This window comes from Lucilia cuprina, chromosome 2, assembly GCF_022045245.1.
Source record: "Lucilia cuprina isolate Lc7/37 chromosome 2, ASM2204524v1, whole genome shotgun sequence".
Taxonomy (NCBI): domain Eukaryota; kingdom Metazoa; phylum Arthropoda; class Insecta; order Diptera; family Calliphoridae; genus Lucilia; species Lucilia cuprina.
Window position 1 is genome coordinate 51,685,454 of NC_060950.1, and position 18,541 is coordinate 51,703,994.

General features: G+C 30.4%; 1 protein-coding gene across 4 annotated transcripts in view; it reads left to right on the top strand.

The window, feature by feature from the left end:
• The window catches only part of LOC111675069 (ephrin type-B receptor 1-B), a 65,384-nt gene that overhangs the window by 21,565 nt on the left and 25,278 nt on the right, over positions 1–18,541 (top strand). For all 4 annotated transcript variants that reach the window (XM_046945792.1, XM_046945803.1, XM_046945795.1 and 1 more), the window contains exon 4: positions 4,343–4,523. In XM_046945792.1, coding sequence (XP_046801748.1) covers positions 4,343–4,523 — 181 coding nt within the window. The remainder of the gene's footprint in view (positions 1–4,342; positions 4,524–18,541) is intronic.

The following is an 18,541-nucleotide window of genomic DNA, read 5'->3' on the forward strand; positions in this document are numbered from 1 at the left end:
AATTTCAGCAAAAAAGACATATTATTTCCACGGTTTGTTAAAAAAGCAACAACAATACTGTGAATTGAAAAAGATGTACATGTGAGTGTGTAGGTGTATTTGGTTTTATTCAGCTGTGTATTTTGTATGCTTGGATGCCGTTGGCTTCATTGAGTTATGTATTTTCTTTTCTTTTTGTGAATTCTGTTCGTATATTTGAATGTAGGTTGGTTTTATTGCGTTGTTTATTTTGTTTTCGTTTTTCTGTGTTTTTCGTCATGTATGTTTAGATGTCTGTTGGTTTAATTGTCTTGTGTATTTTGTTTTTTATTTCGTTTAGTGTTGTTGTATGTTTGGATGCCGTTGGCTGCACATTTTTCTTCAGACAAAGAGTTCGGAATTCAGAGCAACCTTTCATACGACTTTCGTAACGAAAACGGATACAAAATCGGCAACTTGTGCAGACTCTCTGTACGAATTCGTTACGAAATTGGCAAAAATTGTTTAGTGTCGAAGCATGTTTACATGCTGTTGGTTTCATTGTGTTGGGTATTTTGTTTTTGTGTATTTCGTTGCCTATGTTTGGATGACTTTTGTGTTTTATTTCGTTTTGTGTTTTTGTTATTTATTTTCTTTTGCTGTTGATATAATAATGATATAGTCGGAAAAATAAAATAAATATACATTTAATATTTTTAATTGAACTATGATTTGGTATGGCTTCCATACGAAGCACTCATTTAAAGGTGAAAATATATATGAAGATTAGGCAACAACAGAGGTTAGGTTTATATGAGGATGTATACTACATCAAATCCGAAGAAGTACACCTAGACCACAGTCGGGCCTGTTGTTAATTTTCGTAACTAAATGAATTATTTTTCAGTGTTCAAAAACTTAGTTTCCTGGACGTAATTCCTAAGATTCTTCCAATCAGTGTAAGTCAGAAATGTTATTTCCGGAATAACATCACTTTCAAGATACTTGGAACTAACTTCGACGAATGCCTGGCAGAGGCAAAGAAATTGCTCCAGAGTTTCACTGTCCTCTCCACGTCTGAATCCGCACGCCTAATTTTGCATAGATGTGCTCGTAATCCTGTGTGTCTACTCAGAACACGTACTATTATACTTACTTCAAACTCGCTTATTTTGAGAAGATTTTTTGTCTTGCTCCAAAGTTAATTAATTTAAATTCTCATCGATTTGTTCTCGTCTAATCCGGTCTCTACATACTTAATTTCATGTTTCTAAGTTTATTATTATAGAAAACTCAAAAAGTACCTTTTGAAAAACGAAAAAGTAGCAAAAAGTTCACTTTTTCCAGTTCTCACCTAATTATGAATCTACATACTTAATTTCATGTTTCTGGGTTCATTAATATAGAAAACTCAAAAAGTACCTTTTGAAAAACAAAAAAGTACCAAAAAGTTCCATTTTATATGTTCTCACCTAATAAAGACTCCACATACTTAATTTCATATATCTAGGTTCAATATTATAGAAAATTCAAAAAGCACCTTTTAAAAAACAAAAAAAGTACCAAAAAGTTCACTTTTTCGGTTCTCGTCTAATTCCGACTCTACATACTTCATTTCATGTATCTAGGTTCAATATTATAGAAAATTCAAAAAGTATCTTTTGTAGAAGCAAAAAGTACCATAGAAAATTCAAAAAGTAACTTTTGTAGAAGCAAAAAGTACCAAAAAATCGCCTTCGACGTAGAAATTACAAACTGAGTGACAAACTTATATATACCCTACTCACTAAGTTGAAGGGTATAAAAAACGTATATTATTTTAAATATTGAGAAATTTGTTAACATATGAAGGAAAAAGCGTAATCATGTAAATTCATATTTATTGAAAATAATTATATTATTTTTAGAAAAAGTTAAAGATAAATGTCAAAATGATAGCACCACTTTTGTTCAAACCTTAAAAAAATAGAAAATGTTTGAAAGAGTTCATAATTTTAGTAGTTCTAAGTCAAAATTAACTTGAAGGATTATTATTAGCTTGTGGTTTCGTTGCCATAGGCGTACCCCTTTCATTTAATTTAACAAATTCTGACAATTTTCTAGAGAAACGGACAAAAATGCCCGTTCCACAGTGCTCTATAAATCATGATAGTTGGTTGGTTTTATTTCAGAAATCTTCCTCTTTATATCGGCATATAAATTATCGATTGACTTTAAATCGGAACTCGGAGCAGGCATCTCATTTACAGCTGCTCTATTGTCCAGAATCCAGTTTTTTATTTTTCTTCGTATATTGGGTGGGCCTTTGTATTATTTCATGACCGAAATCGGTGAAATATTATCAGATACATTCGGCAATATAATTTGCATATGGATTTTAATATATTCCGATTCTTACATGATAGATACTATATGGGTAATGGGTACTATGTCATAAATCGGAAAGCGTTAGAATACCTTATTACTAAAACAGCCATATTTTGCGATCTTTCTGAATATTCTTTGAATATATTTTGAATTTGGAGGAATTTTACATAAGTTCAGGAACCCTTTCTACAAAATAAAATAATTTTGGACCTGTCTGCTCAAATAACCATGTCCCAGTTTTTAACTGGCTCATCTAAATGGGTTTTTAACATAGTTTAACATTGATATTACATCCTTGTTTTTTAAGAATAGTACTTTACTTGAGCTGTAAACATGTCAAATTTGTTCTCATAGTCACCTGGATATAGATTTCGTAATTTTTAGCAGATAAATCGTTTAATATTTTTCCTGTTCCAACAAAATTGGAGTTATTTTAATTTATAGTACTATGTTCTAATCATTTAACGAAAATTAGCAGTTCGAAGTTCAACAATTTCGATTTAAATTTGTAATATATGGAAACACTATGCGACAAAAATAAATACCTGGAAAGTGATACTATTTTTCTTAAAGGTGGATCCCAGTATAAAAAGAATCTGTTTTTGAAATTCCCCAAACACCTCCAAAATCATGAGATACGGGTAAAAACCCGGGTTTTCATATTTTTAAGCATCTTAAAGTCAGGAAATTAGTTGAATCTCAACCGATTTAATATTTGAACGGATTTAGAAAACAAAGGCTGATGTTCAAGTAACCTAAAAAAATATTTGTGCTTTTCATTGGGAAACATGTTTTTAATTTTAATTTTGCACCGTTTTTAAAGTTTGAAGATGTTTTTGAAAAGTATTTTATTTAGAAACCGTATTATTTATTTATGTATTAGAAAACTATGTTTGTTAATGAGAAAAACGGAACTTTGTTTTTTAAAATCAATTAACAATTGACGACACAATTAATATTTTTCTTAATACATAATTGTTCAAAAACTGATCTTCTGAAGGATACTTTATGCTTATACCGATCCTCATAAAATTTTATGGGAAGATTTATTCGAGCTTTCTCAGAGATCGCACTATACGAGTTGTTATAGATGGGATCTCACCAAACGAGTTCAAGATTAATTTAGGGGTACCGCAAGGCTTCCTTCTTTCCCCTACCCTATTTCTTTCTTTACCTTCTATGTCAAACTTCCAAGTCTAAGTACACTTTTGCGTATAACAGCAGTATCTGTCATTCTTATTCTTTCAATGGACTCCGGTAGATTAGTGTGTCTTCCGGTAGGTTAGTGGTTAGTGTTCTAGGCTTATATCAAAATCGGTTGAAATTCAACTAAGTTACTGACTTTAGTGCTTAAAGATATGAAAATCCGGTTATTTACCCGTAACTAAAAATTTAAGAGGTGTTTGGGAAAATAAAAAAAAATCTTGTTCCACTCAGATCAACCTTTCAGAATAATAGTATCACTTCCCAGGTATTTCGATTTTCGTTTATTTTGTCTCGCTGTGTAATTTGTAATCAATTTATTTGAACATCCCACAATATTTTTTATTGGGATTATGTTTTCCCCCTAGAAATTATTTCGTTATTAGTCTATTATTTTAAAATGCTAAAATTCTTAAAAGTCGAATTTAATCGTTAATAATAGTAATAGCTATTTTAATGGGTTTTAATAAAATTTTATGCACTTCTTTGCTTTTTTGCCAAAAATAAATTTATTGGTGCTATTATTTTGACAGGTTTTAATATTAGTACATAAGCGTTTGAACGTATTTTGTATAAATTCACTGATTAATTTTGTAAAATAGAGTATAGGCTTCTAGTAATAATACTACATAATTATGGAGAAAAATATTGGCGGATAATAACGTAATCGAAAAATGGGAATCGAACTGCGAGTATTGCTATTATTTTGACGGTAACTGTATATGTATATATTTGTATATAAATTAACTGCTGTTAAATATTAAAAATATCCTTTATCCTATAGTTAATCTTTTTTTGTATTTCTTCTTTATAGTGGGTCGAAGAAAGTTTTACTGATTTTGTCAAAGGCATTAATTGGAGAAGTTATGTTGTGTGCGATGTAGCATATCATAATGTAAATAACTGGCTTTGGTCACCATTTATTGATCGCGGTCCTGCTAATCGATTATACATTGAAATTCAATTTACCATTAGAGACTGCTCACTTTTCCCGGGTAAGTAGAACAAATATGAATTTTATTGCTAGATGCTCGTGTACACAATAACTGCATCATGTCCATAAATAAAGAAATGAGCTTCTTGGAAGCGAGCGGTATTGACATATTTGCAGTTTACAGTAAAATTTCTGGATCCATATCCATTATGAAGATATGAAATGTTATGGAGCAACAAAAAAACAGAAATCGCTATGAATTATAGCAAGTTATGGGCTGAAAGATGAAATTTCTGTCATGCTATATTTAGTGGGTTCTGGTGAAGATTGTGTCATACTATCAAAATGTTCAAATATTTTACAAAATATTAAATTTTATGTAAAATAAGATAAATTTAGCAGGTTATTTTGTTTTATTTTTATACCCTTCACCTTCGTGAGAATAGTATATATAAGTTTGCATTCCGTTTGTAATTTCTATAATATAATTTTCCGACTCTATAAAGTATATATATTCTGAATCCTTATAGATAGCGGAGTCGATTAAGCCATGTCCGTCTGTCTGTTTGTTGAAATCAATTTTCTGAAGACTCCAGATTTGCATCTTATCTTCAACCTATATATGATCCATTTGACATTGCCAACTCTTTTGTACATTATTGGTCTGAACAATCCAATGATATCAATTTTAGTAATCTCTTCATACAGAACAAAAATAACCTGGAATTCCGGATAAACTACAACTTAAACAAAACTACAAAACTATTAGAAGAATATATCACTCTCTTTGAAAAAAAATTCTACATTAAATTCTCTCTTCCTAGCAATGTCAATCTTCATCTTCTTAAAATATTTAACAAAATCTTCTCATCCGGTATTATTCCTCAACAATGGAAAACTACTTCTATTATTCCAATACTCAAATCTAACAAAGACCCCACTTCTATTGATTCATATAGACCAATATCACTAATTCCGTGTACATCTAAACTATTGGAAAAAATAGTTGCCACCAGAATCACATGGTCACTCCTTAAAATGAAACTCCTAAGCGTCCACCAAATGGCTTTTAAACCCAATAAAGGAACTATAGATACATTAACATACCTTGACCACATTGCTGCCTCATCCCTATCACACAGAAATCACCTTTCCATTATTTCCATAGACTTCGAAAAAGCCTTCGATCGAGTTGGCATTCACACAATTATCTCACAATTAAAAGAATGGAAATTTGGTTCCAAAATTATAAAATTTGTATACGCCTTCCTTTCTAACAGAAAATTTCGTATAAAAATAAACAATGTCTACTCAAATATAAAACCACTTCATAATGGTATACCGCAAGGGTCACCACTATCCGTGGTTCTGTTTCAAATAGCGACCGACAAATTAAACAAAATCACCTGTGACAACAAATATTTTAAACATGTTCTATATGCTGATGACCTTTATTTAATATGTAAACATTCACGCAATATCGTTATTCAAGATGAAATAGATCAACTTTTCGCCTCACTAAATAACTGGTGCTAAAATTTCCCTTCCCAAAACCAAGTGCCTTCACCTATGTAAAAAAACTTCTTGCAACAATACTACCTTTACAATACAAGGAAATGAGATTGAAACAGTCGACAATCTAAAAATTCTTGGTGTATTGTTGAAAAACAACCGATTCTCATGGAATACTCACATTGAATACCTAAAAAAATCTCTACAACCTCGTTTAAATATTATTAAATGCCTTGCAGCAAAAAAAAAAAGTAACTCTCATCCAAATGTTATTTTAAATGCAGTTCGTAGTCTTATTTTGTCTAAAATCGATTATGGTCTCGCCAACTATGGCAAAGCACCAAAATCTCAACTAAGAAAAATTGAACCAATCTACAATTCCTCAATAAGACTTGCCTTAGGTGCATTTAGAACTACTCCAATAATAAATATATTGGCTGAAGCTGGCCTACCAACAATTGTAAATCGATTACACGAACTCACCCTAAAACTAATCCCAAAAATAATGTTCCCTGCGGAACAACATCTGATTAAACGTATATCTAATATTTCACCACAAACATATCTTAGACTTCCTTCCAGTTTACTCCTGGCCATTAAACTTGCTTCAGAAATAAATATAAACCCAAAGCCACAAAAAGTATATTTTCCTACTGAACCACCATGGAAACTTAACAATTCATCATTTTTATTACAATGTACTAATCTTCCCAAAAATACTACTCCAAATAGCACTTATGTATCATATTTCAACGAAACATCCTCTTACTTTATAAACAAAAACTGGAAAATATTGTACACTGATGGATCAAAAACTGACACCTGTACATCTTTAGCAATAATAAATCAAAATTTAAAAACAGACTATCTTGCATTTCTTGATCCAAACTGCTCCATTTTTACGGCAGAAGCAACAGCAATTTTAATCGCTTTAACCAAATACAAAAATATTCGTGGTAAATTCATCATATGCTCTGATTCAATGTCTACAGTTATGGCTATACAAAATATAAAAAACAAAAATATTATAATTACGAAAATTAGAGACATATTAATAAAGTATCATACAAAATTTAAAATCATGTGGATACCCGGTCACAGCGGTATACCAGGTAACTCCCTGGCTGATGAAGCTGCAAAATTTGCTACAAATGCTCCTTTAATAAAATACACTTCGTCCAGTAAACGTGATATAAATAACACCATCAGCTCATTCTTAAGTCGTACTATTTCTATAGATTGGGACAACTATAACCACCTTCACTATAAGAAAATCAATCCCCAAAAAAATATACCAAAATACCCTTCCACACTTTCAAGAATCAATATTCAAAAATACATACGTCTAAGACTAGGTCATACTCATATCACACATCGTCATATCCTTAAAGGTTCCGCCTCAGAGATCTGTCCTTTATGCAACTCGACGTCCATAAATATCCACCATAAAAATACACAGATCTCACTATATGGAGAAATAAACCTATTCTCTCTACTTCAAAATATTAATTTAGATAATATAAATAAAGTCAATACTATCCTTAAACATTGTAACATATACCATCTCATATAGTATAAATAATTATAATGTAATACATTATTTATGTCTAAAACCTTAGCCGTTAGTACCTAATATTAAAATTTAATCTCATAATTCATTATGTTTTTAAATCCTTTGTAAATAAATAAATAAATAAAATCTTATCTTCAATAATTCTGTCAGACATGCTTTCGAGAAGTTTCCTATTGAAAATTAGCAAAATCGGTCTATAAATAACTGAGATATGGGTAAAAATCTGAGACTACCTCTGAAAATTTCCTCAACAAATTATAAATAAAATCATAAAAACAACAACAAGGAGATAAAGCAGTAATATATTGGTAATACAGATCATTTTTGTTTGGGGTTGGTAATACAGTTTAATGGTGGTAGTACAGTACAACGGTTAATATTTCTTTCTGCTACAGACTGTCGAGAGTTTTAACGTGTGCACCTGCCGTGTCGGCCTTATCCCACGGTGGTCTTTTTCATCCATAGGGTAGACTTGAGAACGGTCTACCATCGCCCCTTTGTCTTCAATAAAGACTCAGGTGGCAATTTTTGCACATTGGCTATGACCGGTCCATGCGCAAGTACTTTGCTGGAGTACTCGAGCTATCTAATCTCTTGCCAAAGTAGTTACGTTGAAAGACATCCACACTACTATGGCTCTGTTGATTCGGCAACAGCACCTAGAGACGTAACCGGTGGACCGAAGCACGATCCATCAATAAGCCGTAGACATTGTTCTTACTCACAGTGACACGCTGTGGTAAGTCTGATATGAAGAGACTATACTCTGAACATATCTGGACAAGGAAAATTAATTGGTATCACATGTATATGATACCTTTCATACATCATCATTCATTCACATCTCATTTATTCGACACATTCATAGAGAAAAACATACGACACACTCATTTAGATATACGGGTGGGTGAGGCCCGCATACCTCTACATTCACTCCGTATCATATACAATTACTCCAACCCATTTCCAACGCTTAGTCCCACAGTCACTCCTCTGTGGGGTATCTATTGATTTTCGGCAACAGCACCGAACTTATCCCGAAATATTGACTATTATCATGCATCAGTCTTTTAACCGCCACTTACTCTTCCCGCGAATTTGGGTTTAAACCACAGCCACTACGTGGATCCCGAAGGAACCTCAACCAACTGACCAGCCAGTACATAGTCCTGCGGGCAACTGGCCACCCGTAGTACCAGATTATGCGGTGCTCTGGTCTGACCTCTGCCAATCTATGCAAGGACTAAGCCAAACAGTAGACTGTAACAACCAATTTTTCAGTCCCGGTCAGACCGGAGGTATTGGGCCACCTCTTTATACCCCGGGATTGCAATAACCGGTGGAATCTTTCTGCTACAGTTTATATTTGTTTGTATGTATGTTATGTGTGACATGTGTGCAGAGATACAAAAAAATAAAAACTATTTTTGAAAACATACACAGCCGAATATAAAAATCTGACTTGTTCGTTATGTATGTTTAGATGATGTCTGTTGGTATAGATGCCTTGTGTATATTGTTTTTTATTTCGTTTAGCGTTGTTGTTCATTTTGTTTTGCTTTTGGTGTAAAATTAATGTATTTGGAAAAAAATTTATAAAATTAATATGTTTAAAATACACTATGGTGAAGGGTATATAAGATTCGGCACAGCCGAATATAGCACTCTTACTTCTTTAATTTTTAAATGTTTTTTTTTTTGTGTTAAATTAATGTCCAGATTTTTTTTTGGTAGATTTACTTTGAAAAGAAAAAAATCTATGTGCAATAAAGTAGTCGAACAAACTGTAATGTGTCATAATCTTTGAAAAACATGTGTTACGTAAAAAAAATAAGTTTTTAAAAAATATCATAAATGACATATTAATTATAAATATATTAAATTTTGGGGTTTCAACACTATATCAGGAGAAATTATGAAAAGTGAAATAAATTACATAACAATTTTAAATTAATTTTTGATAAGATTTGCTGTCGAACATAACATACATAGCATGCATTTGAAAACTTATTTTTTATATTTTCTAAAATATTTCTAACTTTTCTTCATTGCAATAATATTAAATAACACTATATTTTTTGTAAATTATTTCATAACTGCAACACCTCCATAATTGTCCGTACATCATAATGCTTATAATTTAGAGCGGGTTTTTGAGTAGGCAATCAAATGCCAATTAAAAATCAGATTAGTTTATCTAAAAATAACTAATACAAAAAACATAAAACTTGTGTTTTGAAGTGCACATAGTTTGTACCAATTAAGTCTTAAAAGGAACCGTAGGAACAAAAAAAGTTGACCATTGATTAATTTTTTAAACCTATTTCATCAGAATCAACATCAATAAGTCAGAGTCAGACATCACAGCAAACCAATTTTGATGATGACATTGAAATGATAATTTCTAAAATCTGTTCATCGATCTCGGATTCCAATGATAATTTTTTTCACTAATTAGTTCAATTATTATTGATTTTTTTATTTTTTTTAAATTAATTAATTAAATTACGAAGATTTTCGGCAATTCACACGTACACAACCCGATCGTAAATAAAACTCATAGCAAGAGATTAAAAATTACAATAATGATCTTTAGTAGCATTCAACAAAGTATGTTGATGTCGCTTTGTTTCAGAAATTGCAAACAAAGTTTGTAAAAGCAACAACAGCATTTGCAAACAAGAGAATAACTTGCAAAAAGCTCGTACACTCCAAAAACTTTTTAGGAATGCATAATAATAAAAATTCATAAAACAATATTTTTCAAAACCCTTTTTAAACTTTTAATATTAAAAAAATAATTTTTCTTTTTATAAAATTTGATCATAACAACCGTAATTAGAAAATATGTTTTCTAAACGATTTTTTAGTATTTTCACACCACTACAATAACAGTTGCACTTTCTGCGCTTGGCTGATATATACCAAGTACAAAAAGTATATGATTGAATCATCTTTTAATATCTTGTTCACTTTTTGTGAACAAGATATGAAATAAATTTTTGTAAGAAGCATGGATATATCAGCATTTATTGTAGCCAACTTTTGCTGTAATGATAGGTTTAAGACTCTTTTGCATATTTTTAATAAACTTTAATTAAAAATATATGTTAATTTAAGCTCATTCTTCATTAATCGTCACCTAATGCTTTTTAAGGTTTTGGGGCATTGAAAATCTCAATATTTTGGTATATTTGTGCTTATTTGCAACATTTTTGGTTTGATTACTCCTTGTTTATTGTTGAGGACAATTCATTATTAGGTTATCGTCGTAATAATGAAGGATTAGTGTGGTTTACACTAAAGGGTTTAGGGAATTGGCAAGTAAGAACCCCTTGAAGTGTCTACATAGGAGATTGTTTTCAATATTTCTTCTATTTTTTTTAATATTCCTAACTCTTTTCCATGAAACAAAACACATATCAATAAAAATCCTACTCCAAAACTTTAGTAAAGTTTAGCACGTGGAGCTTTCCGCTGGGTCCCACTAACTGTAAATGTGACCAACAGATTTGAAATATTTTATTTTTACCACGATACGAGTTTCCATTGCTTAAACGTAAAATTTAAGTGAAAAAGCCGAAATATTCATAATATTTTGACAGGGATTGCTATTGATTTGAAGTTGGTTCCATGAAAAAAGGTTAAAAATCCTTAGGAAAATAGTCCGCATATTAAAGACAGAACGTTAGATTCTGTCTTATCTCCATATCAAGGAAGTCGTATGGTCTGAACCACACTAAACTATCAGTATGCAAGACGGTGACCATAAGTAAAAAGTAAGTAAAAATAACCACCTAGGGACTTGAGAAGCACGGAATTAAATGTTTGGATTGGCCCCAACAATTATCAAGACGGGACCGAACCGAAAATTTTTATAATATGACAAAATTTAACATAATATGTGATCTAAAGTGCCACATATTTTGGAAAAGCTTTATAAGACGATGAATGGAATTTAATTTAAGACATGCAAAAGACACTTAAACTTATCATTAAAGCAAAAGTTGGTTCCAATAAATGGGTAACAAAAGTGTGCACAAAAATATGAAAATCAAATTTAATTTCATATTTTATGGCATAGTTAACTTTTTAGGACGTAATATATTTAAAATATAAAGAATTTTTATTTTTCTGGAAAAATTTTTTATTCTAAAAATATTATAATATTTTTGTGAACAGTTGTGGAAGTCACTGTATATAGGTATATACAATATAAATTTAAATATTTTGTTTTATTTTGTAAAATATACCAATATATGTATATAAATTTGACATCTCTTCAAGCATTTCACTTGCAAGGTACTACAAATTGAACAGAAAATTTTATGGAAAAAAAGTTTAAATTGCAAACTTTCGATGAGGGCATGATCTTAATCGCAGTACCATAACAGTCGGCTTAGTAATATCCAGCAATTATGTTATTTGGTAAAAGAGCAGATAACGAAGCAATAGGAATTGTGTCTAAATATCCGTTGACTAATGCTGGGTTGAATATCGTATCTTTAAAAGATACGTACGAAAATCCTGGAATGCTAGTTAATAATATGTTAAAGTGTTTGTTTGGCTTAGAGAAAATAACAGAAAAGACTAGTTCCTCTTCAAAAAAATAACAGCGTGGAATCAATGGATTTTTAAATGCTATGTCGATATATGAGATTCCCACTCAAAATTATAGTTTTTTTGTATTCAAAGACTGCCTTCTCAGACAGTAATAATATGGGGACAAATTGTTAAGAACAATACTGCCTTATCTTAATGGAAAGATTTGGACATGTTTTTGACCAAAAGAATCCAAACGTTAAAGTGTATATGCGATCTTATGAGTTCCGATACTGACAAGAACATGTTTTGAATATAAGTAATACAAATGTTTGTGTTTTATGTAAAAAACCGAGTCATTAACTTCGTTTTTGCTGTCAGTTTAATGGAATTCCGTTTAAAAACTTCATTCCTGCATAAATTGTCTTTCAAAATACATCTATTTGTAATAAGAGGGACCATACTTCACTACATCCAGATTCTTCAGTATTCCATACTCGTCGACTTGATATAAAATTGTTTTAGATATCAATAGAGCTTTAATTGACCCTGTTTCAGAATGTACTATTATTACTAAAATATTGAGGAAAAGATAAATGATTTTAACCTTTTCCGAACGGCGAAGCGTAAATGAATAATTTTTGGCCATTCCGACTAAGACTTGTAATTTTATAATAGGTTATAATACTGATTCGTCATTTTTATTGAAAACTTTTACTTCAATTTTGCAAGCATTTCGGGAAATTTGCCTTCGGTAGATTCGAATCCTTTCAAAATCAGACCTTTAGAAATATTATTAGGAGCTGAAGTATACTCCCATGATCACTATTGGCTCAAAAAACCGTATTTGCTTGGATATTAACCGGTCCTGCAAAGAGTAGTATTCATTCATCTCCTACAAATTAAAGATATAGGCCAACTAAAAATAGCTACATTCCAACATGGAATCGCAGCAAACCCAAATGATGTAGGAAATAGTTATTTTATCAATCTCCAACAAAACCGCATATCGTTTACGACATTGCACTATGTGCAAACACATTTGTTCAATTCACAATCAAGTTGTATATTGTATCTACTAAAGTATAGTAACAGATTTTTGTAGCAAGTCATAAGTTTATGTTCACAATAAAAAAACAATCAAAACAAACAATATTAAAAGTAAACAAAAACCAAGGAATATTAATTTAATTAAACGAGCAAAATAAACCAAATTAATTTCTTTTTATTTAAAATTCTATTATTTTCATTATTCCACATTTTAAACTGAAAATAAAAAGTTTTTAATAAAATTTTATTTTTGTTTTGGTAAACAGCTGTTTGTTTGTAATTTCTGTGTTATCACTTTATCGTTTTTAATGCCAAAATTGATTAAATTTTTTATTTATATGCTGAAATAAACAATTGACAACACTGAATTTTCTTACGATATTCGAAAAACATATAAAAAATTGTCGTAAGAGTTGTATAGAACTTTTGCATAGAAAATACCAACAACATTGTTATGACTATTGTAGCAGCTGCTGACATACAACGCTACAACATCGATTGTGAATTGGTACATTGTAACCTTTTACGATGTATAAATAATTATATTTAGTCCTAGCACTGAATAAATTGAATCGTCACAGATGGAAGAAAGTACTGTAGCGCACCTTGTGATAGGTTTTTATTATTTTTATATTATTGCAATTAATTAAGTTAAAAACATGATTGATGGCAAATTCAAGAACGAAGTCAAGTTTATGTAATAAGTATCAAAATGGACTATATGTTCAATTTTTCGGAAAACTGTCTGTTTGTCCGTCTGTCTGTCTGAAAATCGCCACAAATTCGTTTCTGTACAAGAGTACATATTCCCGAAAAATAGGTTTTTTGTTAATAACTTCCGTCACAATGTCGATATCTGCACATTTTACTGCCAACGTTGTAAGATCTAACAACTGTGTTTACATAGCATTATACATTATATTAAAATATTTAGAACCATTTGTATTGAATATTTTTCCAAACAAATCAATACAGAACAAATTTTGTTTTACTACTTTTTACTCGATAAAAATATTCAAATAAAAAATAGTAAAAGACAAAAATATTTTGTTTCAAAAAGATTTGTGTACAAAAAAAAAAGAAAACTTAAAAAAAGAGTAAAATGGTAAAACTAGTAAAGATTTTTTGTAAACAAACATATGAGCAAAATCAAATATTTTTAAGAATTGGATATAATTTTTTTCAAAATTTTTTCTTCTATTCATGAAAAAAAAATTGTTCACTGAATGTATTATTTTTCCATGTTCAGAAACTCAGTTTCCTGGACGTAATTCCTAAGAATTCCAATAAGTGTTGGTTAAGAATGTTATTTCCGGAATAACATCACTTCCAAGATACTTGGATCTAACTTCGACGAATGCCTGACAGTGACAAAGAAAGTGCTCCAGAGTTTCACTGTCCTCTCCACATGCTCTACATTCGTTTTAATCCGCACGTCCAATTTTGTATAGATGTGCACGTAATCATATGTGTCCACTCAGTATAAGTACCATCATACTAACCTCAGAATTGCTCATTTTGTGGAGATTTCTCGTCTTGCTCTTATCAGGGTCACCCCATAGAATCTTTCATCATTCCAAGAGGCCTTATGGGATTTTCTCATCCATATTTTTAATTCAGCTTTTGTTGCGTCGAATTGTTTAGCTTTTGTCAGGTTAACTACATCGAGCTCCTTTCCCTTTAAAGCTATTCCATTCGCCCTTTCGTTGCCGACTACTCCCGAGTGGCCTGGTTCCCATATGATGTAAACCTTACTTCTGGGAGAGTATTCAGTTAAAGCTTTCATACAATCCAATATGGTCTTATATTTAATTCTATCACCTGATATCGCCTTCTGGCTGTCGGTAAATATATTAAGCCCTATGGGCGCCATATTTATTCTAATCCAATTAACACAGTCCGTTATTGCTCGAACTTTGTGTTATGATGAGGTAAACGGTGGTATATTTCTGTTTCTGAGTCTTCAATATAGAACCCCAGGCCCACTTTGTCCCATAATTTAAAGTCATATGTGAAGTAGCTTCTTCATATATTTTTATTTCGAATCAAAGTAAAATATTAATGTTTTTTATTTTTGCAAAAATTTTTTCGCCGCATTTGCTATATATATGCATTTAATTTTGAGGTTATGCAATCGGTATTTGGGTTATAAAATTGTTGATCCTTAAAATATTTTAATGCGCACCGGATTTTGTATAGTACAAAAAATAATTTTCCGACTCCACAATATAATTTTCCGACTTTATTAAGTATATATATTCTGGATCCTTATAGATAGCGGAGTCGATTAAGCCATGTCCGTCTGTCTGTTGAAATCAATTTTCTGAAGACTCCAGATATCTTCGGGATAAAAAATCAGACATGCTTTCGAAAAGTTTCCTATTGAAAATCAGCAAAATCGGTCCAAATAACTGAGATATGGGCAAAAACCTGAGACTACCTCTGAAAATTTCCTTAACAAATTATAAATTAAAGCATAAAAACAACAACAAGGATATGAAGCAGTAATATGTTGGTAATACAGCTCATATTTTTTGTGGATGGTAATACAGTTTGACGGTGGTAGTACAGTACAATGGTTAACATTTCTTTCTGCGCTAATGCAGTTTATATTTGTTTGTGTGTATGTTATGTGTGGCATCTGTGCAGAGCAGAGATACAAGCCTATACCAAATGGTCGGCTGCGGCGGCGGCGCAACCATTTTAAGTCGGCGGCTTATTGTAGAAAATATCGACGACGGCTCAATTTAACTTTTTCTTCAGAAATTGTTATAAGCATTTATTATATTAAAAATCTCTGTATTATGGAAACCTGTTTCTATATAAGATTTTTTCTGCACAATATAGACGTTTATAGTAGTTTTCACTATTTATATATTAGCACAATATTGTGTGGTTACTCTTTTTAATTTGAAATAAGATTTTAAAATAGTGGCAACTCCGTTCAAATTGATGAAATTTTTTCTGAAATACATGTTCGATTCCAATCATTATCAGCAGCTAAGTTTAAGCCGGCTTAGCTTTTGAGCTTTCTATAATAAGCCGCCGCCGACCTAAAATGATTGCGCCGCGGCGCCGATCATTTTGCATAGGCTTGTATCTAGAGTTTCCAAATTCCCGACCTTTTTCGATTCCCGGGAATCGGGAATAAAAAAATCCTATTCCCGGGGACCCGGGAATAGGATTTCCCGAGAAATAAAAAATCCATTTCAACGGTTTTTTTTTCAAAGTTTTATTGAATTTTTTAACAAAAATAAAATATACAGTATGTTATAAATCAGTTAACTCAGAAATATTATAATTAAAATAAAGTAAATAAAATAAAATCAGGTAATTCATAGATATTAATTTTAAAATAACATTTAAATGATAAATTTAATTAATAAAAAAATTACATACTCGCAATTATCTTACAATAATGAATGAACAGGCGCGAAGAAAAATATATAAGTGTTAATTAGTTTGCATATGCCATTGCCAACCTTTTGAATTTACATGAGAGAGACAAATAATAATGATATTTCTTTCAATTTCTGCCATTTTTTAAAAATTTTATAAAAAAAAAAGTTTTAATAAAAAGTCTTAGCATGAACCAATGTTTAAACAATTAAGAAAGTTACAACGTGTAACCTTCAACATATTTATTACTCAACTAAATATTCTTCTGACACATTGTCGATTGCATTTTATAACAGTACTTCTCTTTCCTACTTCACCGTTTTACGCACATTCCTACACTGTGGTTTACGCAAGGTAATTTTTATTTTGCTATACCTGAATTGGTGGTAGAGAGAAGTAGAAGGAAATATCATTATTATATAGTCTTTCTCATGTAAATCAAAAATTCAATATGTAAGTTAATTAATAGCTATGTATATTTTTCTTCGCGCCTGTTCATTCATTCTTGTTCAAGATCATTGTGTTATTTAGAAATTTTAGTTTTTTATCAATAAATGGCTTAAATATTTTGGAATTATGGTAATATTCAACATAAAAGTTTCTTTACAAAAAATAAAAATTTTATAAAAAGAAAAATTTTAAAAATATACTCATGGTGTAGGGTATTATATGGTCGGCCATGCCCGACTATACTTTCCTACTTGTTCGTATATGGATTTTGGAGAAGCTAAATCAAGAGTCCAATGGTTTTCCTTGGATACAAGTTGCCTCCCTTTGGCAGTTAAAGATTTTGAAGCACCACTCAGTGCGTTTTTTCTAATAATTCTTTGGATCATTTCATTAATTATTCTATTTTATATTTTTTAATGTTATTGATTAAACATCTCAGAATTATATTTCATTGTTTTATATTTTTCTAGAAATCAAAACTAATTTTTTATATCGAAATTGCCTCATTATTATCCTTTAAACATTTTAAGGCAAATAACACCACATTTTCACCCAATGAGGACTTGATTCTTCTTTTTAACAATAAAACAATAAATTCCAAAAATAATTAAAAAAATAATTTGAAATACCCAATGAAATTAAGCAGAATTTTCAATATGCAAAATACTTTATTGACATGCAAATTCTGATGAAAAATAATAAAATGCAATAACAAATGCACCAAAATTTGTATTTTAATATTTTTTTCTCTTTTTCCCATTTTACACAATCTCTATTTTTAATTGGAAAATATACATTTACTTTTTACCTGTTTTTTCGAATTTTATTTATGAACAAAAAAATTGTTGATTCACTGTATATACATATGAGCAATATCAAAATTTTTAAGAATCGATGAAACTGAATTAAATTGACTCTTATTTTGTTAAACTTATAAAATAAGTAAATGTTTTGATACATTTCGGTATATGAACATTTAAAATTTAAAAATGCTTTTAAATTTATCAGAGTTTGTTAATTTATTTCAAAACTATAACCAAAATTTGGCGTTTTTCTATTTTTTAGTATTTTTAATAGTCCATGTCAGAGATACAAGTAGGGTTTCGTTCCCGGGAAGCGTCGGGAAAAAAATCCCGGGAAATACAGTGATTTTTAACTTCCCGATTCCCGGGAATTTTAGTCGGGAATCCCGGGAATTAATAACTACCAAAAAATGCAACCATGCTTATGGTTACTCACTTTATACAACTATTTTATATAGAAAATTAAAGAAAAATAAAACAAGAAATTGCTAAGGAACATTTTAATTTTTCAATTCATATAAACAAATTTAAAAACAAAATAATAATTGTAGAATTTAAATAATATAAACTGGTATGTACAATTTTGTCAAGTTATACTAGTATTCAGTAAAGTATTAACACTAACATATAATAAATACTTTTTAGGCAATGGATAAATCTTTTGTGTGGAATTATTTTTCAAAAGGAACGAATTCCGATGCACAGTGCAACTTATGTCCGAAGATACTGTCATATAAAGGTTCATCCACA